General features: G+C 32.7%; 2 protein-coding genes and 2 long non-coding RNA genes across 9 annotated transcripts; 1 reads left to right on the top strand and 3 right to left on the bottom strand.

Moving 5' to 3' along the window:
* Positions 1-448: 448 nt before the first annotated feature.
* On the bottom strand, positions 449-16,216 carry LOC123259712 (trinucleotide repeat-containing gene 6C protein). Of its 2 annotated transcripts, none has more exons than XM_044720370.1 (11): positions 16,028-16,216; positions 14,202-14,364; positions 13,863-14,040; positions 9,533-13,677; positions 9,227-9,424; positions 8,402-8,557; positions 7,465-7,929; positions 6,870-7,187; positions 6,507-6,730; positions 6,029-6,428; positions 449-5,914 (listed from the first exon to the last, which is right to left on the bottom strand). In XM_044720370.1, the coding sequence occupies exons 2-11, from the start codon at positions 14,268-14,270 to the stop codon at positions 5,573-5,575; spliced, it is 6,495 nt and encodes a 2,164-aa protein (XP_044576305.1). In that variant the 5' UTR covers positions 14,271-14,364; positions 16,028-16,216; the 3' UTR covers positions 449-5,572. The 2 variants fall into 2 exon arrangements, with proteins under 2 accessions (XP_044576305.1, XP_044576306.1); XM_044720371.1 differs by having other exon boundaries at positions 6,507-6,721; positions 16,028-16,215.
* Positions 16,217-17,685: 1,469 nt separating this feature from the next.
* On the top strand, positions 17,686-20,814 carry LOC123259713. 2 transcript variants are annotated; one of them, XR_006508306.1, is made up of 3 exons: positions 17,686-18,276; positions 18,364-19,362; positions 19,693-20,814. It is a non-coding gene; the product is annotated as an uncharacterized LOC123259713 (long non-coding RNA). The 2 variants fall into 2 exon arrangements; XR_006508305.1 differs by having other exon boundaries at positions 17,686-19,362.
* A 476-nt stretch (positions 20,815-21,290) lies between these two features.
* Positions 21,291-23,870, bottom strand: LOC123259407. 3 transcript variants are annotated; one of them, XR_006508232.1, is made up of 8 exons: positions 23,523-23,870; positions 23,149-23,460; positions 22,725-22,964; positions 22,517-22,641; positions 22,180-22,439; positions 22,028-22,098; positions 21,542-21,956; positions 21,291-21,483 (listed from the first exon to the last, which is right to left on the bottom strand). It is a non-coding gene; the product is annotated as an uncharacterized LOC123259407 (long non-coding RNA). The 3 variants fall into 3 exon arrangements; XR_006508230.1 differs by having other exon boundaries at positions 21,542-22,098; XR_006508231.1 differs by having other exon boundaries at positions 21,291-21,480; positions 21,542-22,098.
* Positions 23,871-24,221: 351 nt separating this feature from the next.
* LOC123259487 (sodium-independent sulfate anion transporter-like) lies at positions 24,222-27,572 on the bottom strand. Of its 2 annotated transcripts, XM_044720030.1 has the most exons (9): positions 27,193-27,572; positions 26,490-26,716; positions 26,211-26,406; positions 25,923-26,143; positions 25,500-25,839; positions 25,129-25,431; positions 24,923-25,068; positions 24,517-24,847; positions 24,222-24,458 (listed from the first exon to the last, which is right to left on the bottom strand). In XM_044720030.1, coding segments are annotated over exons 1-9 (1,941 nt in total). In that variant the 5' UTR covers positions 27,194-27,572; the 3' UTR covers positions 24,222-24,282. The 2 variants fall into 2 exon arrangements, with proteins under 2 accessions (XP_044575965.1, XP_044575966.1); XM_044720031.1 differs by lacking the exon at positions 25,129-25,431.
* Between the last annotated feature and the right edge of the window lies 1 nt (position 27,573).

The following is a 27,573-nucleotide window of genomic DNA, read 5'->3' as shown; positions in this document are numbered from 1 at the left end:
ATATATATTTAGTATAGTATCTTATCCTATTTCATTCTTTTCGATCAAACATGAAGATTCTTCAGCCGGATTTATTTATTTTATTATTAATAATTATTATTTTTTTTTTGTTATTTTTTTTATTTTTGTTTTATTATTATGTATATATTTTTGTAATTAATAGTCCCTTACTAACTTACGCGCAAAGACAAACGCCAATTATATCTCAGAACAACGTCTCACGTCGCACAAGACACGAGAATATCACATTACAGGTGTTTTTCCACTTAATAAGTAATAATAATAATAATTAATAATAATAATAATAATAATAATCTATTTATACTATAAAGTATCGCTTTTTGTGGGGGCCTATGTACTAAATGTTATTATTTTAAACTTTTATCGATAAAAAGCTTATCCGACGAGTACGACCTACTCTCCCACGCAAAATGTATTTTTTGTTTTTAAAAAAGGATAAAACCTCATTCTCGACGCTGTTACAAGCTCTCCTTGATTTTACATAAAAAAATTTATAAAAAAAAACCGACTTTGTCACTGGTAGAAAGTCGCGATCACGCACGTCGTGTCCCTGATTTTTTGTTGGTCGTTCTCGTGGGTCTTGCGCGCTACGTATAAAAAAACAGCTAGTCATGATTAATTTTATTATTAATAATACACAAAGATACTTTAAAAAAATAACAATAATAATTAATAATAATAACAATAATAATAATAAAAATAGTAATAATAATGATAAAAACTTGAAGAAAAAAATCAAAAAGGTTTTGAAAAAAATTGATAAAAGCTAGCCAGACAAACTCGAGAGACTTTGCAGCGAGGATCTAAAAATAATCGCAATTGTCGCTCTTTCTCATTAATTAAAAACATTGTTTGTTTTTTATTTTTAAAAAGTTATTTATTTACAGACACTACCGAGCATCAGATAAATTGTCATGATTGTATCCGCATCGTTGTTGGGCGAGTAATTTTCGCGGCTCCAGGGAGATAGGCACGTTAATTTTATTTTATTATTTTAATTAAATATTTTTACTCATTTTTTTTTTTTTTTCTAATTATCATGATTTATCATTTAAAAAGACGTTATTTAAGAAAAAAAGAGAGATAGACAGAGAGAGCAAGCGATATTATAATAATAATAATATTTAATATTAATAATAATGATGATGATAATAGTAATAATAATTAATAATAATGATAATAATAGGAAAGACATTGATCCTTAAAAAGTAGTGGACGAGCAGCAAAGGTTGTGCGCGACGTATTTTTTGATGCACTCGCATAAAATACATTGCTATAATACAATGTATTTTAAAATTTACCCAAGAAAAGCTATAATAATTAATAATTACAATAATAATTATTGTTTTTAATTTTCCAAAGAAAGAGCGACAGTGGCGATAGATCTTTTGATTTTTTGATTCAATACATACATATACTAATACACATATATGTATGTTTATATATTATGTAAACTAATAATTAACTCACGTATATAATATGAATATAATTATGAGTGATATTATTATAAGCTCTCGGTGTTACAAATAGCGTGTGCCTAATTCTCCAAATACATTTGTTATCTCACGACACTCATTGATAAACAGCGTTATCTTTACTAACTGACTAAGCACTATATTTTACTCATTTATTTATTTTTTTATTGATAACTGTTAAATAATAATGTATGATAGGCTAATGGCTCTCCATAAATATATATGTAATATATATTGATATTAAAAATCGTAGTATTTTTATATTTATTTATTTATTTTGAATCCTATTTCAGTACTAAAATTATACTTTATACGTGTACATGTGTTGATCAGGGGACTACGTGCGCATACAAGCGCGTGTACGGCTAAATTATTTTATTACTTTTATTTATTGTTATTTTTTTTATTCATTTTCTGTTTTATTTAATGTGAGTGTGTATGTGTGGGTGTTTAATACCTTAATTAGTGTCGCCTTTGTGTGGATGGTAAAAAAGGCTAACTGTCCTTTACCCTCCCTCATCTATCTCTCTGAATTATTTTTATTATTATTATTATTACTATTAATTTTTGTTGTTGTTGTTATTATTATATTATATTATATTAATTAATTAATAATTATTATCGTTCTACACGACGTCACCACCGTATAGATTGATTCGTCAGAATAGAAGAAATCCTAAGTGCCTAAATTCAATATTATCACAACAAATATCTTTCTACTACTCTGAGAAAGTTTCACCATTTCGTCTTTGATTCCATCAATTAATAATAATAAATATTATAGTTTTATTAACGCGACATAATTTCGCGGTATGTAAATACTTATATTTTTTTTTAATTTTAATTTAAAAATTCACCTGGCTCTGATTATTCATTTTATTAATTACTTTTCTTATTTTTTTTTGTCCTGTAATTTAGTGCTATTCACCCTGACGAGTCTCGCGTAAAGTAGTACTAATACTTGACGACTTGACGAACACAACCCCGCGGATACCGACACGAGTACCGGAAGCTAAATGCCACATAAACACAAAGGCTTATATTATATTTAACTTCTGATCTGACTAATTTTATATTATTATCTTATTTCGAAGAGTAGTTTGATATATTTATATTTAAATATCTATTATATTATATTATATTATATATTATTATATTATATTAAATTATATTATTTTCTTAATTTTATCCCACTCGCGGTCTGACCGGGCAACTATAATATCTATAATATAATATATTCAATTATTAAATATATCGTTAAAACACTTAGGTAATAGCTTAAATCTACGTTCGTAGAATAAAATAGGGCGCTAATCGATTTAATTAATATAATAAATGATGACGAAAAAAAAAATCATAATAAAATAAAAATTGGTATATTCCGCTGGGAATGAAAAGGTAATTCGTGAAACTCTCCATTATTAATAGTTACTTTAATTTATACTTATAATTATCCGTGACCCTAGAAATTAATACGCATATTTTTGTTTAAACACATTGGCATTCGTCATTCACGCACCCACGCGATCTATAAATTAAGTAAAACAAAATTTCATCGTTTGTGTGCAAGTCTGTCGTTTTTTTTTTTTTTTTTTTTTTTTTTTTTTTTTAATGTAATGTACATATAGGTTTTTTTTAAACTTAGTCGTGGCGTTGTATTGAAATTGGCGTATGTGTATCATTGTCATATCTATCGTTATTTCTCCTTATTACGATTTGAACGGCTAAATTTATTTATTTTATCTTACAGTTAAATTACTTATAGAATTATATTATGAGGTTTAAGTTATATTTTAGTTTTTTAGTACGAATCTTCCTTTAGCTCAATATGTGTCACTTAAAATTGTGGATTAGACGCGCGTCATAATTTTAATTATATTTGTCCGTATCTTAAACTTTTTGTTTACCTATTTTTATTTATTGCGCAAATATTATATTTTATTATAAATTCAAACATAACTTTATTTTATTTATTACTTAATTTTCTTATTATTATGCTGATTGATTACTTTTCGAGTCGAAATGAGATTGTTCTATTTTTCAATGATCATATTATTCTTTTATTTTCTCTATTTTTTTTATTGCGACTGCCATAAAGCAATATCTTGTTTTAATTTTTATCGGAAAAGCTCATCGTGTTAATTAACAACACGGAATATTTTATTTATTAATTTTTTTCTAAGTAAATCAGTTTTTTTTTTAATTGTTTTGACGCGGCTAAAAAGAGTTTGGGTTGTTTTATTATTTTTTGCTCGCTCGTCGTTTGGTTTTAACTCCATCAGGTACCTTCGACGTTGGAAAAACTAGTTAATATATGAACGACACCATGTCGTTTCAAAGTGCGTTCAAGTTTTCCAAATTTTTTATTTTTATTATATTTTACTGTTATTGTTTAAATTATTATTGTTCTTATTATTATTTTTTAGTAAATTTAATTAATTATTTTTTTTGTTCACGTCGCGAACGGTTGGATAAAGAATTTTAAAATCAACTTGTTTCGTCCGTTCTCGCGTTTTATTTTTTTTTCTTCTTCATTTATTTTTGTATCACAAGGAGGCATAACGTTATAATACCGGCCAGTATTTAATGCCACCACGACTTGACTCGAATTAAAATGTGATTTTTTCTTACCCGATATTAATCATTATTACTATAATAATATGTTTAGTATTTTATTTTATTTATTTTTTTGTATTTTTTTTTTTTCATTTTTTACTTTTTTTTGTATTTTTGTTTTTTTTTTTTTTTTTTTTTTTTTTTTTTCCGTCAATTGTTTTAAACTCTACATTAATAATTGGTACAGAGAAACATTGGACATTGGCACGACAGGTGGCATTTAGATTTAATATAGAATAAAATTTACGTTATTGCGATAACATTTGGTATCGTTGTGTCGTTGCCCGGCCAGCCTGAATATTAATTATTATTATTATTATTATTTATAAATTTAATTAATTTTTCCTTACTTTAATAATCTTAATTCCCTCGTTCTACCTATACTTTTAGTCATCAGCAGGACGGCGGGCAGCGACGTCAATGCTCGTTTAAGATTTTTATTATTATTATTATTTTTTTTTTTTTTTTTTTTTTTTTGATTAGATTGATACAGTCTAAGTTTGATACTCGCTGCAGTCTTCTCGAACTGTCCAGCAAAAATGGAACACTCCCCGAAACGATCAGAGACCTTTGGCCTTGGATTTGTCTTTGCATTCAATGATAACGACAATGAACATCGACCGGCATTTATAATTGATTGATTTTTGTTTGTTCTATTATTTATATCATTTGAATATCGCCTCTGTGTAATATACATATATACATAAGCGATTGTGCGTAGTTTCAAAAATTGAGGTAATAATTAAGAACATGCCCAATCGATATCCTGTCATTAACATCGAAGTCACAATGGCTAACTTTATTATTCAGTTCAAAACTTTCCTTTAATAAGTGTTGAATTGAATGTACAAGAAAAATTTGATTTCCTATTCAATGGTCTCCGAGCTGTCGATCGGATTGCCAACAAATCTATATTTAAATATTTGCTGTGTCACTTTTTTTTTCAATTATGTTTTAATATAAATATTAGTACTTTTTTTTTAAATATTCATTATCGCAGTAAGATCGTTTGGCTGTTCATTTATTCTTAATGACCTTATGCATCCGGAGACAACAGGCCTAAGAATATTTTTTTAAGTAACTCACTCATTCCAAAAACGCATCATTATCATATATGTAATTGACGTATCGAGAAAATAATTGTCGACTGTTATAAACAGCCGACACCTTGCTCATTATATTACTCAGAGATGCCGCACTGCCATATATAATATATAATAGATATATATTTATAGATATTGAGTTGATCATGCCTAATTATTATCGTTGAGTTGATTCGATAAGTGACGAATATTTATTTCATGTAAAAAGTGTCAAACGAACCGGTTAAAGATTAGGGATTAAATGTAGCTGGTGTTGTTAAAGTCTCAAACGTAGTTATCTGGATCCTTGCTGTACTGTAAGCTTCAGTATTATTCACATCAAAGGTCGAGTATACGAGCGTGTGATAGTCACACTCTCTACATCGACTCACCTCCTAATAAGTCTCCGGGTAAATACGAGTTAAGTGAACTTGGAGTAGTTCTTTGAGCGTCACCACTGTCAAGTCCAGAGCTGCTCCAAAGTGAGTTGCTGGTGGGTGCGGCACCCCAGAGTTGGCTTGAGCTGCCACCCCATGTGTCTGGTGGTGGAACAGCTTTGTTGGATGGTCTCAAACCCCAACCGGTCCCGCTGGATGCGCCTGTTTGTTGTTGACCACCATGACTCAATTGCTGCAAAAGTGTATGAACCTCGTTGTCAGCTGGAGATTCCGCGAATATTGTCGTATTGCCAAGAACACAATTATCCAAAGCTCCTTGAGCCTTTAAAAAAAATTAAAAATTATAATTAATAATAGTTTATCAATTTTTTTTTTTATTTATTTAAATAGTACCATTAATAAATATTTACGAATATGAATTATGATAAAAACTTACTTTTCTAGCCTCATCTCGAGTCGAGTATTTAGTGAGAGCAATTCCATGATTCAGGTACAAGCGAAAATCTTGGACAGGTCCATGTTGCATACAGAGGGTCTTTAAAGTGGAGCCGTCTATTTGTGGAGTTAAATTTTTCAATAAAAGCCATGTGCCGGACATAAGCCAACCAGCAGCATTGGCACTGTTAATGCCTCCGCCAGATGAGTGAATTCCCCAGGAACTGGATGATCTACTAACTCCACCGAGTCCAGCCCAACCATTGCTGGCATTGCTGGTGGTACCTTTGCTACTTAATCCAGGTGGTGGTCCCTGACGGGCTTTGTTCATTGGAGCACCCCAAAGCTCTGAGGTAACTGCTGTTGGTGGTGGCGCGGAGTCTGTCCAAGTATTTTTAGAGCTAGAAAAAAAAACATAAACAAAATGAATTTAATTAATTAATTAATGAGCTTAAATATTTTAAGCAGCTAAAACAAACCTAGAGAATGCACTTGGTGTAGTAGCAGGAGGATTGAAACTCCACGTGGAATTACTGAGACTAGGAATGGAAGTATCAACATTTTGTAGCTGAGGTGGTGGTGAAGTCTTTGTGCTAGTTGAGAAAATTGTGTCTGGATCTTTGAGTGGAGCTAGAGATAAAGATCTTCCTACTGAGCCTGGAGTAATTGTAGGATCATCTTCAATATTCTTCATCTGTGTCCCCTAAAAAGAATAGAGGAATCATATAGGCAAATCCGAAAAAAAATAATCATTTTACCATTTATTACTATGATTGCAAAAATACTATTTTTAAAATATTTGTAAACACTAAGAAATTATATCAATACTGGGATGTGATTACCTTCCATGGCTTGCCAGGCTCGAATTCAGGAACAAGATCAGCAAATGCAGCACCGCCCGGTTGCCAATCTTTTCCATCTGTTGCATCATTGTTTCCGGCATCCGGCCAGCCACTGTCTCCCAATCTGGTTGACCAGGTTCCATCGCTTTGGCCCAACAGTGGGTTCATATTTGGACTACTGTGGGAATGACTCAAGCTACCAGGTGTCGGTGGTGGTTTACTTGATGAGCCAGGTGCACGAGAAAATTCATTTCCAGTTATATCGTCTTTATCGAGAGATGGAAGCTTCCATTGATTCAATCGTGACTGTTGTTGGCTCTAAAAAAAATAATAATGATTTATGATTAAAATTTTTATAAAAAAAAATATTATTTCTAAAGAAAATAAAGAAAGAAATATTTTTATCCTTATAAACAAGTATATCATATTTATACTTGTTTGACAAGGCATTAAATTTCTCATAAAAAAATCATTATTGTATGATTTTACTCGAAGTAGAATAAATTAAAATAAATACAATGAGCTTACTCGAGCAAGCTATGCATCTGGGACTAATAAATAATATAAAAAAAAATAATATGAAACAAGTACATACCACTGGTGGCTCTTTGTTCATAGTCAAATCTCCAAAGCTGTTCTGAAGCACAGACATCGCATCATGAACTGGCGTTTTGTAGTAATCTGATGACTGAGACGGAGCAGTTTGATGCTGCTGCTGTTGTTGTTGTTGCTGTTGTTGCTTCATGTAAGTTGCTTGTTGCACAGCTATTTGATTTTGAAGATTGGCAATTTGCTGTTTTGTTTTGGTAATCTGAACGCTTATTTGCAAAACCATCTGACTGTTGCCTTTGAGTGAGCTTTCAACCGAGTGTTTCTGATGAAGCTGCTGAAGTACTTTTATTTGTTGCAACAGCTGATTTAGAAGTATCAATGTCGACGGTGCTAGCGGTTGGTTCAAGATCTGTTGATTAAGATAACCCTCTTGGACGGCAAGTTGGATTTGCTGAACTAACATACGTAGTTGCTGTGTACTTGGCGGATTCTGAGGTATTCTCGATGCCTGAAAATCATTGTTATTTATTATTTTCATCGTAAAACTTTAAATTATAAATTGTGTTATTTAATTATGATCATAATAATGATTTGCAATTTTATCGATACTTATATAAAAGCTATTTGATAATATTGTGCAATAGAAGATAAAAATAATAATCTGTGCAAAATTATTAAGCTAATATTTAATCAGTAATTGCCGTAAGATTTTGTAAATCCGGAGTATTGATTTACGTAATTCTACTTACGACAAGTCGAAAAAATTTCGCAAGGATTTCCTTAAGCATCAATAACTTTTTTTCTTTCTTATTGTAATAGACAAAGCAATCATGCAAATAAAAAATAGTAAAAAAAAAAAATAGTGACAAAAAAAATGAAAACTAAATAATTGGAAAATTTTGGTAGGTAAAATTAAAGCCATAGAAAATAAATAAATAAGATGTAACGTATGTGCATTTGCCATTAATCAGGTAGTTCACCTGGTTAAAAGGCGGTTGTTGCGGATTGACGTTTGGCTGCTGTTGCAGTGGAACTGCCGATTGCTGCTGTTGTTGCTGTTGGAGCTTCAATAGGCTTGCACTGGCCACCGAACCACTTACGCTGCCAGTTGCCGCACCGCTCGGCACTCCAGCCCCCTGCGTTACATATCAATACCCTGTACCCTAATCCCTTTCCTAGCAGCTTCAGATTCTAATAATTACTCAACGAATATAGCCAGCAATTTATAAATTTATAAATAGAAAAGAAATTAAATGATAATAAATCAATAAAAATAAAAAGCCAAATTATTGTACTAAAGTCGACTTGACTGGCTGTATCCGTTAAATAGATTCTTGTACCAGATAAATACCACAACCATGAAAATACCCGTACCAATATTTTTTTTTTTTTTAAATCAACCCTCATACAAGGCAAAAAAAAGTAAAACAAATTTGTTTTCTTAACTTTTAAATGGATGACCTAAAAATTTTTACACTGCCAATTACAATACAAAGTGAGTAACTCTTTAAATGCTAAAAAAATTTTTGCTACCACAAAAATAATAATCAAGCAATTTAAAAAAGTTTTATTGATTATAAGTTACCGGGCTATCCATTGAAAAGTTAATTTAAAAACCACGCACTCAAACTTTTAAATAGACACTCTTGCGTTTGTTATATTAGTGTTAACCGTAACTCATCAAAGAAAAATTAAAAAATGCTTTTTCACTTTCAATCCTTTACCAGAAACAGAGGGTTATTATTATTTCCATTTGATAAGAAGAACCACGTAGCTTTAAGAAGATAGATATTAATAAAACTTACCGGTTGGAAGGACATTTGTTGCGCGACGTGGTTGAATTTGGGATAGACTGAAGACATGCTAGCTTGGTTAGAGGAATCGTAGCCTGACGGGGCTTCGTGTCGACGCCACTGCTCTGTAGACCGAATCTGACTCAACATATCTTGAGCTTCGTCTTTGTTCATATCACGGCTTCTCAAAGCTATTTCAACATCTTCTTTCTATAAATTATAAATTTAACAATTTAACACATTAAAATTAATATAAAAATTTGCATTATAAACGATGTTTGTTTAAACAATTTTTAGAGAAAAAAATAAATAAATTACCTTAAAGCCCATGTCGCAGAGATAACGGAATTCTCGGCTGCTCCAAATAATTTCTTTGGTAAGCGTTGGCTTAGTAGGATGGCCCCAATTTGGCGTTGGCTCCATATCACTTTCTCCCCAGGTACCACTGGGTCCCATAGACTTTGGTTTGTGAGCAGAAGGTCCGCCCCAGTTGGGTTGATTAATCGGTGGTTCATTCCACGAAGCAGGTGTTTTAGGATCGTCCCAATTAGATGTGTCATGAGGGCCATCGCCCCAAGAGCCATTGCGACCGCTTGGGCCGCCAGGATGTCCCCACATTGGTCCTCCAACGTCAGGTTTCATACCAGGCTGTCCTGGCATTCGGTTTTGTGGCATTCCAGGTGGACATTGCATTCCTCCACGTCCTAAATTACTGGAAGGTATGTCTTTCCAGTGAGAAACCTTGCTGTTGGGCATCGGTCGTTGGTTCGATACCGGATTACCCCACAAGCTGGTACCATCGTCATAATTGGGAACATTTCTCCGCTGGCTTGGTGGTGAAGGTTCTTCCCAGCCGGATGGTTTGCCAGGCATCATTTCTTTTGGCGGCGGAGCAGCCCATTGGTTCATGCTAGACGGATTGAGCATTTTAGCTGGAGGACCTGTTGGGTGTTGGTGACTCATCTGGTGATGTGGCGGTCCGGGAGGCTGGCCCCACATTGCATCAGCGCTGGCTCCATTTAGACGTCCTGATATACCGCGAGGATCTCCACGCATGTCAGTCATTCGTGGATCGCGAGTCATGGGATCTAGCACGCGAATGTGGTCGCGAGGGTCGATGGACATACGGTGATCGCGAGGATCGCGCATCTCACGCGGATCTACTGAACGAATATCGCGAGGATCGCGGGGATCAATTCGTGGATCACCCCAGCTTGATCCTGTTTGATTGCTGCTAGTGCCAGGCCACTGGGCAGTGTTTGGTTGACTGGGAGTTGGAGCTCCAGTCCACATGTTTGACGAGTCTGCAGATTCATCGTCCTCACCCCAAGTTCCACCTATGTTTGTCGATGGAGTGTGTCCCCAGGGAGTTTTAGCTTGTTGAGTCGGTTGTGGTTGACCACCGTTACGGAGATTAGCGTCCCACAAATCGGTTCCGTTGTTGACAGGAGGCTTCCACATTGGGACGCCGTCTTTAGATATGGCGGGTTCTGGAGAAGTTGGAACGTCCCAATTAATGTCTTGGTTAACGTGTTGACAGCCCCAGCCGTCTTGACTGAAAAGCGCTTCTCTCATGGTGTTAAGTTGTTCGAGCTGCTGTTTTGTTGAAGAATTACTGGTGGGAGACGCGACTGTTGTAGCAACAGTACCTGGAGTTGTGTTATTGACTTGATTATTATTAGCATTGGCATTTGTAGACTGTGGTGTTACTTGATTATTTCCGTTGTTCGGCGCAGGCTGATTTTGACCTGGACCCACTGGATTAGTGGATTTTCCCTGAGGCCAAGGACCACTGTTCTGGTTACCTGGAGTTGTATTAGACGGCTGGGATGCCGGGGGTCCTGTCTGCGGATTAGCCGTTTGATTCGGATTGCTAACTTTGTTGGCGTTACCGGAGTTGTTTTGGTTAACAGGTGGACCTTGGTTTTGATTTTGATTGGAATTACCGGTGACAGCACGATTAACGTTGTTATTACCCCAGGATGCTGAAGACGGCGGTGCGTTTCCAGGTGTACTTCCCCATCCAGTTTGATTAGCGTTGTTGTTATTGGGGGTTGTAGCGGGTGTAGATCCCCAATTGGTGCCGGTACCGCTGTTAAGTGAGCTCTCGCCTCCACCAGCGAGCAACAGGATCGGTGATATGCCCCATCTGCGCTTGTAGTCCATAACTGGGTCGTATTGAGTATCTTGGTACGAAGAAACAGCACAGGATTCTCCGTAAAGACAATGCAGAGCTTGTTTGAGCTGATTACGTTGGCTTTCGCATTTGCTCTCGTTGTTTTTGTACGCCTCTAAGTAAGCAGGAATGAGAGCTCGAACATATGCGATCAGTCTTGCCCAGTTGCGAGTATAAAACTCTGCATTCTCATCATTGCAATTGTTGTTTTGATAAATATCAGTAGTAGTTGAAGTGGTGGTAGTAGTAGTAGTAGTAGTAGTAGTAGTAGTAGTATTGGAGTAGTCGGTAGAACACGACAGCTGAGAGTGTTGATCGGTGGTTAATGGTGTTGGATTAACATCAACACCGAGGGTATTATTGTTATCATTATTAACATTATAATAATCATCAACATCATCATCATCGTTCGAGTAATTCTCGATTATGGTTTCTCGAGAAACAGGTACGCTGTTTATTTTGGATGTGACGGTTGATGATTGGTTATTATTATTAAGCGTCATCGTAGGCTCGCAGGTAGTCAATGTAGGAATGTTGACGTCCGATCTAACACACTTATACTTTACGTAGTTATAATCATCGTCGTCATAGTCAGGTTTGTCAAATCGAGCTTGATAAGACGTATCAGACTTATCACTAGACTTATCGCTCAGCGTAGACTTAGATACAGACTTAACAATATAGTTAGATTCATGACCAACCTTAGCAGACACTTGATACTTATTATCCTTAAAACTATCATTTAGAGGCTTGTTATTAGACTTATAATTATCCTGAAATGAAAGAGCACCAACAGTAAATATTGTTGCTTCGGTACAATTAATACCATCATTTTGAGACCCTAACATACTAATATTAGTAGTCATTACACAGCTAGTCTTGTAGCACACAGCGACGTTAACAATGTCTTGGATAACATCTGGATTATTGTTAGTAATATTTATCTCTTTTTCGCCATTATTACAGCTACTGTCATCAATATTATAATAATAATCATAATTATAATTATAATAATAATTATTACCAACGTTGTTATCGTAACGCTTACTATTCTTAATCATTAATGGAACACATATGCGTTGCATCAGCTTATTTACGGTGACTTGCCAAAACAATTTGTTAAAAATCATAGTTGCAGTAGGAGTTGCAGCAGTGATGGTGTCGATGGTGGTAGTAGTAGTAGTATTATTATTAATTGCTCGTAATTTAATAATGAGAGTATCCAGGAAAAATTGCAAAATAGTGTGGTCGGTGATTTCGTTTTTGGAAACGATAAGCGTAATGGAAGAACTGGCGTTTTGTGGCGCCGTTTTATTCTGAGCACGTGTCCAGGAAGCAATCCAGTCAAAATGCACTTCTTTATAATCTTCGTTTTTATTTTTGTCATCATCGTTGACGGTCTTGAGGTTGTTGTAGTTTTTGTTAATGCTGTTTACAGCAAATTGGATGCTTGACAGACTTAGCGGCTCATACTTAACGGCCTCCCCGTTATTAGTAATGGTAACTAGGGAATACTTATCGCCTAGTAATTTCATAATAATTTTAAATCCATTATTAAAACAAATATTGTTGTCAATAAAAATAATTTTAAACCAATAATCGACATCATTGTTGTCATCGTCATTGTCATAATAATTTTTACGAGCAAACCAATCGCCGGCCACAAATAGATAGTAGTCACCGTAACTGGTTGAGCTGAGCAATATCACAGACTTTGAGTTATTATTAATATTATTATTATTAATATTATTAATATTAATATTATCATTAATATTACTTATCAGACTAAGATTAGCCTTAAAGTTATTGTTGTCGCCCTGATTAAGGCGGGACCCTAGTAAGAAGTAATTGTCGACAATATTAACGAAACGCGATTCTCGCTGGGGGCGATCAGACTTGGGTATCCTAACTAGGCTAGGTACCCCAGCGGTACGCCGCGCATCGTACATTCTATTAATTATATATAGACTTAACTTTAGTACCCTAATGCTTATATCACTAAAGCTATCCTTATTATCACTTAACGGTTTACACGTAAAATTAGACTGATCAGCGGAGCTGCCTAGCTGACCAAGCGAGCCCGGTGTGTTTTGCTTTCTGTACTTGTGATGATTATGTTCTGCATTGTTGTGATTATTAATATTATTATTAATATTATCGTTATTATTATTATTATTATTATTAATATTATTATTATCGTAGGTTAGAAGGTTATTTGTTGGATTTTTTGTGGTTTCTGTAGCCACTGACTGGCAGGCCTCACCTCCAACGGCAAAGCTGAGCTCACCTGAAAAAAAATCAATCAGAGCTCTAGACTACTGTCTGGTTGGGTTCCCAGTGATACTAAGCGTTATCGCGGCTTGCTATGACTACGTTTAAATTATCATAGCTTGACACGATTACTCCATCTCTTAAATCAACTTATACAACCGGTAATAAATAAACAAACAAATAAATAAATTAACAACTTACCAGATTGGCGTGGCAGGACGGTTATGAAGTCATTGGCGACGGTAGCTTTGGGGTGGCTGGTAGGTGCTGCCATCATGCTGCTGTTTATGAATTTGATATCACAGTACCTAGCATGCTCTGGTCGTTCCCCTTCCCGCGCCCCACTCAGACTGCTTTCCTCTAATACTACTACATCCCCCTAGAAGTAACAAGAACAAAAAAAAATACACATTAGTCATAATAATAACAATATAAAAACTAATTAAAATTGCACTTGTTAATGTAACTAACCAACTTGTTGGTAAGTGCTCTTATGAAATCTATCTTTCACTTGTATTTATCATTTAATTAAATATGTACCTTGGAATTTTGTACGAAGGCATTTGTTTTAGTAGAAATCTCATGTGAACTAGAATTGTGTGGAAACATTGGGCTCAGTTCTTCTTTGGCAGGCAATGCATAGAAACCAAGATCTCATAGACTATCACTATCAGTGCGCTCCTAGCTCCATGCCAATAGGGATCTGTTATCAACAAAAAATAAATTATTTTTAATTAATAATCATTAAATAACATTTAATATTTACTTTAAAACTACAATATGTTTTAGTATTATTTATTTTCTATCTATCGATTACAAATAGAGAGAAATCGCGAATATTGACCTGGTCGTAAATCTTTTTCTTTGCGACACGACCCCCTACTCTTATTCTTCTTCTTACATACGTTTTCAGTGGCGTTAGGGAAAGGCTTAGATAATTCAGGGAAGACTTTAAGATAAGATAGGTATCTTTAACTATTCATGTATTAATACTCCATACTGTGAATAAAAGTAGTAGTAATAGTAGTATTAGTGTTCGTAGTAATTTAGTAGTAGTAGTAGTAGTAGTAGTAGTAGTAGTAGTATACTCCGCACCGTGAAGCATGAATAAAATAATCGTTGGAAAACAACTAAAACTCTTTGACACTATTTCCACGACGCAAGACGAAAGTATGTTCAAACAACCTATAGATGCAGTCAGTAATTACTTGCAATAATCTTTAAAATAAAGGAAAAAAATAATAAGAATAATAAAACTGTTAATAATATAAAAACATGTCTCTGCATTCGCGAGTATATCGATCTAAAAAACTATAAAACACAGTAGAGAATTATTAGCCACATGTTATAATTATTTTCTTTACCTATTATATCAAATGTATATCACATACATATACATATATGTATATTGTGTTTATCGAGTGACAAATACACGTACATTTTAAAAAATAGCCAATTAATTACATTTAACTGATAAATAACATTGAATGGTTATATTCCACTGAATATTTTTATTGTTAATTATTATTATGTCGGATAGAGACACAGACATGCACCCATTATAGTGAAAATAAATTCCTGGCGGTACTCGACTATACTTTACTCTACTGGCCCCTTCATTCCCTCTACAAAACCCAACCAACTACGTTTATATATTTCGAAAGGTCAACCAGCAATTCTGAGAGAGACGCAAAAGCACAAGACTATGGGGAACTCCAATCCAATTGACTCCAACTCGGAAACGAAAGGATCGCGAATGGAGTACGTGTTGTTTAGTTTTACACCGATTATATCACACAACACGGCCAGCATTATATACATAGTATATATATTTATATATTTTGATCATTAAATATACTTTGTTATTTTTAATTATAAATTTTTTTCATAAATACCAGATACCGTATCTCGGTAATTTATAAAAACCAATAAAACAGATAATGATTAAATATAATGAGTTGTCGCGACTCCATGTCCATGGGTGTTGGTAGATTTTTTTAAAATCCAATTCAATCCGATCCAATAAATATAAATAGATATAAATAAAAAAAAAAAGTTAGATAACAATTTTAACTTGCTAATTTAAACAATTAACACAACACTGCTCCACCATAACACACGCGGCATTACTTCAATAAAATTTCTCTATATACCACGGTTATTCCATTCCATCCATTAAAATACAATTAACCCAGCTTGAGTAAAACCAACCGTCTGAAGAAGCTCCACCTTGTAAATAACAATAACAATACCATAACTTTAAAAAGGGATTGTAATGCATTTAAATAATATATATATTACAATACACTCACATACATATAATATATCATATATGTAACAAGTTGTAAATGTAAATTAAAACTTACGCTTCGGGCCCCGAAGAAACAGACAGTTTACAACACGGAGCTGTTTCGTTCGCGGAATAGCAAATTGTATACTCGCGCTAACGTGGCTATTCTTGTGAACGATCCTCCTCCCGTGAAGCTTGACTACGGGAGCGACTTGTGTGCGGCGCGAGGCCACGTTCACGTTCGTATGGATAGACGTACTCCATTCACGACGAGCCACTATAGGTGCCACTCACTGCCGCGTCGCGGCGCTGATCATCATTCTCTTCTCCCAACCAATCATCGTGACGTACACACTTCCCTACTCTCTGCCCCTACCTCCCTCTGACTAAGCGATAAGTACTTGCACCGTACATACGATATGCACTAGCTTACTTACATACACACCTATATCTTTACATATAATATGTACTTCTTCTTCTTCTATTTATACATATGTACACATACATATTAACTACAGAGTATGGAGTAGTACTAACATGACTACTAAACTCTATATCTTCACAGTATGGAGTATAATATGGAATTAACGCTCACGCGCACGCTGTGACTTGATTCTTTTCACCGCTTCCTCCTCCATCGCCTATTTACCAGCAGCAGCACCAACAGTTCTATACATTCTATACCTCTATTCCCAATTCTATCATCAATATATCTCCTTGTCCTTCAAGGGATCGTAAAATCACATAAAATTGCATTAACTCCAACTATTTTCCTCTGCTCTTCGTATCCGATGAGTTGAGCTAGCTAGCCCGGATTAGATTCAACTGCGCATACCACCTCGGTACAATAATATTAGCGCGGGAAATTTGCATCAATAGCAATACCTCTATCGATCTTACTCCTTACTTCTTCATATCTGTAAATACAAAGACAGTCTTTATCTGTTTGAACTTTTTAAAGACAAATATTTACTGAGCAATCATATTAGATTAAATAATTTATTCCACCTGATTGATTGTTAAATAATAATCACAATTATAATATTTATTTTCGTTTCGTTTATATATATATATATATATTATTGTCTGAAGACGGAGTTATATTGTCATCGGTTTTAGTGAGATGGAAGCGTCGTAGTGACACTGGTTTTCGAAAGCCTCGCAGCAGTATCGGAAATTATTGATCTGCCAGATATATATATATATATGTATATATAGATACATACGTATGTCGTATAGAAGAACGGTGGGACGGTGAGGTCTACTTGGCCAACTCCGGTAGCGCTGTTCCCTCTGGCGCGCGTCTGCCCTTCTATTCTACCAAGCTTCGATTCTATCTACCTTTCTTTCCTCCATCCTTTTTCCATAGTAAAATAGAGCATAGCTAAAGCAATCTATACTCTATATACTCGGCTCCCCGACAATTCTATTCATTCTTTGTTTTCTTTCTTTCTTTATTTCTTAACTTTTTTTTTTATTTTTTATTTCATTTTGTATACATTTCTTACTTTATTTTCCAGTGATTTATTTACAGTTCACGCTTTGTACCGTTACGCTCCGATTTTATTTACAGACTAAAATTTTAAATTTAACAGAGAGAGAAGATAACAATGATGATGATAATAATAATGATGGTGGCGATAAAGAAGAAATAGTAAAAGAAATAAATAAAGTAATGGTAAAAAATAAAATAAAATAAAATGGAATAAAAATAATTTCATTGTCCCGAAATGGTGTCCAAGACGTTTGCGCAGACAAAATTGTAACGCTCTGCGCAACTATTATGTACGGAGCACGGAGAACGGAAGACAATCTCCTCTCCACCGCGTGCCATGGCCACAGTGTCGATTGCGGCGTATTATTCGCGACTTAACCAAGTGCACTCGTTACAAGTCCTCCCTCATCGTACAATGTAGAATTATTAAAAATATCCTACATCCATTATTATGCTCATTTAATTTTTAATTTCGCACAATATCCTTCCATATTGTCCACTTATCAATTTAAGCTTCGGCTCAGCAGTACATGGTACATAATTAATACTATTGCAAAATTGCCATATGGTTTAATTTAATATCATGCTAATTTGTCGTATTTGACTTAACTTGTCGAAAAAAGATACGTAAGTGTCTCGTGATTATCAGCCTTTTTTTTTATCAGACTCTAACAATTAGCAAGTAGTTGGATCTCACCTTGCTAATTTTCAATTGTACGTAGGTGTCGATTCGTCATTATCATTACACAGCTCATACTAGCTACATATCAATCATACAGAGATGGAAGAAACCCATTAGATTAATATACATGTATTATGTACATACGTATGTATGTAATGTAACACTATAAACCGTGAGAACGAGAGCACTTTACCTCGGTTATTTTTTAGCTCTTTTTTTCTTTTTTATTTTACAGACTATTTATCTCTCTGGTTCGCTCGCTCGCTCCTATTCGTCCTCGTAGCTAATGCATCAACACACACGCCTGCAGAGTATTACGCAACGAGAGCCCGTGGTTGAGGAAGTAGAGCTCACACAAGTCTTGATGAGCGAAAACATAGATCGCGACATTAATTTTTAGCTACGGTACGCTGATAAAGAACCAAAGAAGTTAAGCTAAAACATACATACATACATGCATAAATTATTTAATAAAAAAAAAAAAAAAAAAAAAAGTTACCATACATTTTAAATAAAATTAAAGAGCATGTTCCATTACCTAGAGGACTAAATGTTTTAGTTTTAGTTTTTTGATTTACAACAAACACATGTTTAAATGTATATGTTTATATATCCACCTATATAAGTGTTGGCTAGTGCATTCAGTACATACGTACAGTTGGTTGTGTACATATCCCCCTGATTGGTGTGTATGCGTTTGTACAGAGTGCTATATATACAGCGTAGCTTGGCAACAAGCAGTCAGCCAGTTGCGGGGCAAGGTCGACCCTCTCCCCCCTGGCTATTTTATCCCGGCATATATTTATTACGAAACCGCGTACATGTTTATGTACATGTAGACTACATGCCTGTCCCTGTCTCTTGATTTAATCTCTTCTCTCTCTTTATTTTTTTTCTGTACACTTCTCTCAAAGTGGCGGCTACGTCATGGCCGCATTCTGGACTTGACTACAAATTTAAATTAACATTATAAATCAGATACATTGAATAGAAGTTAACACAATATCGTATTATATGATCATGTACATACAATTTAATGTAATGTAATAAGTTGACGGAAGATTCGTAAGAGCTTGACGCGAACCCGTCCTGTTCTGATATTATATGATGTTGGAGCACCACATCGAGCAGAACAACCGCAACTTTACTGTATAGCAGTACAGTATAATATGTATAGCATACATCATCCAGCTCTATGCTAGTACTAGGCCCCGAGGGCTACACCACTAAAAGTGTATGTATTCTCTGCAGTACTCAGTACACACGGCAGTTGCTCTTTATAACTAACAGTACATGTCCTCTCTTTATATTAAACAAAGAGCAATACTGATTTACTTCCTATCGCCCATTGCTAGTTTTATTTTAATTATTAATTCATTACTTTACATATATTTACATACCTTTATTTTTTATTGTTATTATTTTTATTCAAGTAATCATTTGATGGTCAGATTTTATATTTATTTTATATTGAGTATTTTTCATCGGATTATATTCTGAAACAATTTATAATTATTACTTCAATTATTATTGTTGTTTTTTTTTGTTGTTATTATTGAAATAGGATGAAGAGGAAGAGAAAACGATTTTGCGAGATGACCACAAGCAAAGAAAACTAAACGCAAGCAGTGTGACCACATTCCAGAGACACTCCCACAGAGTATGCTCTTAAAGTCTTAAGTATATCGGATACTGTGCAAAATAATCGCAAGTTTATTCTAATTCGAATATAATAATTAGAATATCAAGCCGGTACCAACTTCTATAAATTTATTAGTATAGTTGTTTTTTTTTATAATTTAATTTTTTTTAATATAATTATCAACCTGAAAAAATTAAAGATTGTTAATTAAATGAGAATTTTAATTAATAAAATAATATTTACAGTTATTGGAGCGGCGATCTAAGATACCGTTCAATAATTTTTGTTTCTCATTAAATGTATATGTTATATTTAATATGATATATTATGTATATGTGTATTTAATATATATTATTTCACAAACATATATAACGTTAAGTGTATTTAAGTTATCTAGTTACTTGTGGCGTATCCATTTTTGGCATCGCCACAGATTGCCGTTACGATTTTTTGGGCGACTCACATTACAATTAAATAAATAAATATGATGTTGATAATATTATTTATAAATAATAATAACAAAATATAAATAACTGAACCACTGGCTTGTAAAATAGTCGAGCAATAAAAAAAACAAGTTTATAAAATAAAAAAAAAAATTGATAAAAAATAAATAACTCGGCTGGCAATATGGCAGCTGTAAGGCTCGGTATTAGAATTATACCGTGTAATCGATTTTGAAATAATGATAAATTGTGGTAAAATTATTTTTTTCCTTCAAATAATTATTGGGATTAATATTTGAATATGATGAATAAATAACTTGAAATAATGTCATTTTTAGTGTAGTTTCCAATTTTTGAGGCGCGCTAAGCGTACATACTTAGGTTATATTTATATTTTTTTCACATAAGAGGCACCTAGTGAAGAATGTCGAGCTAAATTAATCGTTAGATACTCATTTTTTTAAAAATAATCACTCACCTATGCTAATGTATCGAAGATTGTTCACAAAAGAGAAAATTTTCACTATCACACAATAATTAAACTTTAAAATACGCTGAAAAACACATTTACGTTCTAACCATGGAATTTTATTGTAAATGAGCCTCCATTGCTTGGCACGGAGTTTGCTGGGTTTACCACAGTAAGGCGCGTTACAACAACACCATTACGACAACTATAAATTTAATCTCTCTTTACTGCGCAAATCGCTACTAGCGCTACCGCTTCCAACGTTAACTACCATCAAAACCGCGAAAGTTCAAAAAAATTACTTTTTCATTGTTGAATATTTGGAAAATTTTTTTTAAAATAACCAGGTCAATTTTTCAATATTAAAAATTTTTCGTGTAAATAATAAATTAATTTTTAATTGAAAAATTGGCCTTTACATTTAAATAATTCAACATTTTTATTATAATTAAACTAAATTTTTTGGTAAATTGAATAACAATGTATTACAAACTTACAATAAAATAAAAATGTATATAAATGAGAATAATAGTATGTCTGAAGACTCAAAGTTTTTTTAGAAGTCGTCGGAGATCTTATACCTGGACGAAGTAATACAATCGAAGTAATGTAATGATGATTTTATTGATCAAATTAGCAAATGTTTTGATAAAACTTTGTTACTTAAATAACAATGATAAATTTTCAATATTTAAGCATAAATATTCACTCATTTTGCCTTAATATATTGATTATTAAGCCTGGATTGATATTTTCAACAGAGATGATATAATTAAATTCTTCAGCCAAACATTTCTACTGAAAAATAAACGAAATTGAAAATATCCAGTTAAACTTTTGCATTTATAAAACTTACCTCCTGCTTTTTTGTAAATTTCAATAATAGTTCTAATAGAACTGATAAAGTTGTTTAAGACGAATTTTCGTCTTGAATATTTACTGAAATATCGTATTCTCAAGTACCTATCCATAAACTCTACTCTAATTCTTTTTATTCCATTCGTTGAATTTATTCCAACTTTTTTATTCACATCAGGTATTTTTACTTCGCAATCATAAAAAGCCACATCGGTTTTTCTTTTTTTGACATCAGGAGCTACATCAGCTTTTAATTTATCTTCAGCTGAATTTATAAAACCAACACTTTCATCCTGTTCAAGATTTTCAGAATTATATGTTGTATTTTCTGTTATCTCAGTAGATATATCAAAGCGAAAAGAATCGAAAAATCTTTGTTCATCTTCATCAGGAAATTCTTATAGACAGGAAATCTGAGCATAACGACTATGATAAAAAAATCATTGATATGTTGAATAATTGCTTTCATTCTAAATGAATTTACCACATGAAAATAGTGAACACACGCAGCACCAGAATTTCCATTCTTAAACTTTTCTATGATATCACACTTATCTACAAAACAAATTTACATTAAGTCATAAAAATTAGAGTAATTAATGCCATGATTTAAACTGATAAGATTTGTTTGAATACCTGAGTTTGGAATTTTCCACTACGACAGAGTCTCGTCAAGATCTTCAATGTCAGTGATATGAGTGATTTGTAAAGGGCAGTCATTGCAGCCTTCCGCTAACGTAGGTACGTTTTGAATCACATAAGCATGCTTTATGTAATACTCGTACTCTTTCTCAAATGACTCAACGTCCATCCTCTGAGTGAATTTGTCTTTAAATAACTTCAACAATGACAGTAATTGTAATTCATGTACAAGGCGAGAATGTATTTTCAGATAACTAGAAAAAATTAAAAATTAGTTATTAGTTATAAATAAAACGAGTTATTTATTAAATTAATTAGTATTCAATATTACGTAGTCATTATCTTTAACAGTTATTCCGCTGTCATTTAATCCTGATTGCTTCATTTGTATAAAAATTGAAATTTTTCACAAGGATTTTCCAAGCTTTTTAAAGATTAAATATTCAAAGAAGAAATCTATAAATAAATTAAAATATATTAAAACAATTAATAAACTGATTAAATTGGTATGTTATGTTTAAATTAATAATTTGACTTACTGTTTGTTTTTTTTTTTTTTTTTTATAGTTACTATTCCAAAACTAATTACACAAGGCTTGTTTCATCTTATAAAAAGGTATAAAAGCTATTTCTTCAATAAAGTAAACTTCATGAGGATTTATCGTACATATGACAGTTGTAATTCGCACTTTAAAAAATATAATTTCATTGTAACTGTCGGGATTTTGTAGATATTTGATCAGCTGTGGTTTAAGCTCTCGTTTTTCACTCTCATCGATCTAAAAAAATAGAATATACATAATTACAGTGAAAGTTGTTAAAAGTTACCGTAGTTCTGTCTCAATTTCTCATGAAACACTAATAAGAGCGAGAAAGATAACCTGGGTAACTTTTAAGAGCTTTTACTGTATTATTATTAGCAAATTTATGTAAAATATAACACAAAATTAGTGACTAACGTACTATTGGAAATACCACTGATCCCTTCATCATCTAGCGCAGAGATTCGCAGTTTACATAATTGCTCTTCAATCTGCTAGAGATCTTTAAAATGACGACTAGAAATTACTGATAGTGATAACATTATAAATGATGCATGATCAATCAATCTATTCTGAATATCTTGATCAGAACTTGTTCGGTGTTCTTTGCTGGCTAATAAAGTTGCGTAACCATAGCTTTGGATATTTTTCAACCTTTCTATTACAAGACTCCTTATATATTCATCACTTTTGCCAGGATTATCTCTCGTAACCGTTGTGATTATTTTGAGGACTGTAAATAAAAAATAAAAATTATGGAATTGTTGCAGACAATATTAATTATTAACTAATTACCTTTAATCCTTTCGCGTGCCAGAGAAATAAGATTGTCATAATTTAATGAAGGTAATCCATTGGAATAGAATTGTATATCTAATGAATAATTAATTTGTTACTTTTGTTTACATAAGTGACGAATATCGAGAGCCATTATTGATGTATTGAAACTTTACCACATATTTTAATTATTATGTTTATCAATTAGAATATACACGATATATGCATGTAATTATTTATGGAATTAGTTTAAATATTTGAATGTTAATAAATAGTTATTTTGTAAAATATTTTCAACTGTAAAGACACCATTGTGAATTCATAACCGCTAAAACCGGCACAGACATGCGCGCGTTATCTAAAGAAGAGAAAAAATAAAAAGAGACAAAAAATGTTTATTTTCCTGTGATTATAAAAAAACTAAATACACTAAATATGGAGTAAAATAACAATGAGGTAAAATTGTAGGTTTAAAAAAGACACTGAAAAATTAACTGACATTATAAATTTTGTTAGAATGTTTTAACAATGAAATTATTATGAATAAAAATTCAATAAAAAAATTCCACATGTGAAAATTAAACAAACATTATTAGTGGAATTTGTTAAGGCTTTTTTATTGCAATTGATTTGTTATAAAAATTAAAAAAATTGACAGTTGTCAGATAACTTTAGTATCATGGTTTGAAAAGCACGTAATATATTATGAATAAAAAATTTTTAAATAAATAAATTTAACATTTATTTTTTTTTTTTACAGAGATAACAATTAAAATTATCAACAATCAGTAGATTTTAATTCACTTGGTTTATAACTTGTTAATAGAGATTCTCGTTCAGTGAGTACTGATTCTTTCGTAATTTCATTTTGACTAGTGAAATCGCTAGATTTATTCAATAATTCTTTGAAAGATGAATCTTGAGCTTTGTAAATTTTTTCAGTTATCTCTAAATCTGCAATTAAAATTTTTTATTAAAAAAAAATAACAGAGAAATTATTGAAGAAACTCACTCTTAAGCGTGTCAATGAGATCGTCTTCATTACAAACTGCATTGAAATTTTTCATGCCGCTGAGACGTATGATGGAAGTTACGACATTTGGATTGACATTTAAGAATATCAATGGTTGAGATTTCCCCTCGAAATCAGATAGTATGCCTTGTATCCCTTTTGCCGCGGTGTAATCGATTCCCTGAAGTCGATTAAAGTCGACGACTACGGGATAAATACCTTTAGCTTCTTTGCGAGCAATTCGATTTATTTTATTCGTCAAGTATGATATTGCTGGATAAAACAGCCCGATTTCTGGTTTAACTATGACATATTCAAGTCCATAAACAGTCTGAAGATTGTTTATAATTATTATTTAATCGGTAATACAAAAAAAGTAAGTATTGTTTTTGTATTGGTATACTACCTTGCATTTATCAATGGTGATAGATGGTCTTGCCGACAAATATAGTAAAAATGACGCATTAATTAACGTGCCAAACAAAAGACCAGATTCAACATTTATAAAAATACTTATTAAAAATGTACTACCCGCAGTAATCATATCTCTTTCTGTAAAAGGTATCAATTAATTTAAGAAAAAAGATATGATTTTTTTTAATTTTTACTTACTACTGCCATTCCATAATATTCTAAATATTTTCAGATCAATTAAAAATACAACTGCGCTAATAAGTACCGCAGAAAGAGAAGCTTTGGGTATGAAACTAAAATAAGGAGTAAGAAAGCTCAAAGCAAGCAGAGTCATTATTCCAGAATATAGTCCAGCCATGGGTGTCTGGATACCACTGGCACTTCCGACTGCACTTCGAGTAAATGCACCACAAGTTGGCATTGATGAAAAAAAAGAGCCAGCAATATTACAAACACCTAGAGTCAGCATTTCTTGGGTCGCTTCTACTGTTCCATCGCGTACTAAAACCAACCTAATACGCTTTTAATACCATTTAATTTTTTGGTAAATTATTTTATTAAAAACTTACCGTACGCTTTGGCAATAGCAACATTTGTCAAAACAGCGACCAAGGGTACCATGATGATTCCGCTGCCTAAATGGGAGCACATGCCTAAAAAGTTGTACGTCACATTTCCAACTTGAGAAGAAAAAGGAGGAGGATTGAATGATGGAAGACCAGGAGTAACAGAACCTGATGTTATAAATATTGAACTTCCATTCTGATAATGATTGTATGTAATAAAAGAAGCTATACAGACAGTTATTGCGTTCCGCGATATCGACAGGAACCACAAGGTCTTCTGTATTAATTGACCCCACGATTTGTTTCTACTCTTAATTTTAGAACAATCAATGTCTTTTAATTTCTGCAATTAAAGAAAAAATTACATCTATTATTTAGCTAAGAGCGCATAATTAATTAATTGGATTTGATCAATTATTCACTTACTCGAAATGCTAGCAGAAAAATAATGCACGAAACTCCTAGTACTGAATCATTAAACCGTATTTTTCTCCAATTTTGATACAACTTTTTGAATCCTTCTGTAAGATTTTCGCATTTGAATCTCAGACCCAAGAGACCGGGTAATTGGGACATAATTATGATGATCGAAGTTGCGCTTGTAAATCCACTAGTTACAGACATTGAAATAAAATCGACCAAAAATCCTATTTATGATAAAATAATCTATAGAATAAATTTTTTACTTCAGTGAATTTGAATTAAAAATACCACCTAGATTCATAAGTCCCATTAATAACTCAGTACATCCTGCTAAAAAGCATAAAAGAATAACAAAATCAACGGGCATGTCTCGCGTGTATTCAACAGTGACAAGAGACATCAGCGATGTTGCACCAATAGACACTTCTTTGATAGTTCCGAAGATAAGATAGATAAAGCCACCCAAAAATGACGAGTATAATCCGTACTGTAAATATTTCAATCAAGATATCACCGGGTAATCTATTTTTAGAATATTATTATATTTAAATATTTAAATGAATGAAATACCTGTGGAGTTAAGCCAGCAAGTGCAGCGTACGCAATACTTTGTGGTATCATCGTCAGCCCCAAAGTTATACCAGCGATAAAATCGGAAACACCATAAAATCGGGAGTAATTTGGTAGCCATCGCGTTACAGGAATGTGTCGGTGAATAAAACGTTTTAATTTTGATTGTTGCTTCAGGCAGTTCAATTCTACATCTAATACTCGTTCGTTTATATTTTTAGAAGCCACTGTACATAAATTTCATTAAAAGTTATAAAAAATAATAAAAATATTAATCATCCATTGAGAGAAAAAAAGTTCTTTTGAAAAATATGAGAAATGTTGTAATCAGAAATTAATTTGTTAAAAATTTTCTACAGTTTTATTTCTTAGCTGAAGAAATAAAAATTTTTCTTATAGTAACTTTCTTGTTGAAAAATAGTTTTTTTCATTAGAAAAAAAAACAATTTGAGATAGACAATTTGCGAATTTTCGTTAAAACTTGTTTTTTCCCAAATCTAGAAAACTTTTTTTCAACAAAAAAATTACTTTGAAAAAAATTTTGATTTCTTCAGCTAAAAAATAAAATTGTTGAAAATTTTTAACAAATTAATTTCTTATAACAACATTGCTCATTTTTTTCAAAAGAACTTTTTTCTCTCAGTGCATAGTAAAAGTGATCGTCCATTTGATAATTCTCAAATAAAAAAAAAGTTGAACTTACTGATAGGTGTTTGATTAATGCGAGAGTATCATCTATCACCAGTATCACAGGAGGTGCACTAGCTGATTATCAGCTTCATTGTTCTGACAAAACTCATATTGCCTTTTTTTCATTAGACTTTAATTAAAAATGTATATATTTAAGCATAATCATACTATTTATCTTGTTTAATGAGATTTTTTGCCTGGCGTGATAAACAAGAGATGAAGTAGATAAGAAGTGATTTGAGAATAAACGAGTGAATAAAAACCTTGACTACAATTTCAATGTTCAGAATTAAGTCGAGGAGAGGAACTAGCACAATTTAACAACTAATCGTGTGGGTATTACAGCTAGCACTTTATTCATCTAACGTACTTATTCGCGGATCAAAGTAACACT

This window comes from Cotesia glomerata, linkage group LG2, assembly GCF_020080835.1.
Source record: "Cotesia glomerata isolate CgM1 linkage group LG2, MPM_Cglom_v2.3, whole genome shotgun sequence".
NCBI lineage: Eukaryota > Metazoa > Arthropoda > Insecta > Hymenoptera > Braconidae > Cotesia > Cotesia glomerata.
This window is presented reverse-complemented; position numbering and strand designations above follow the sequence as displayed.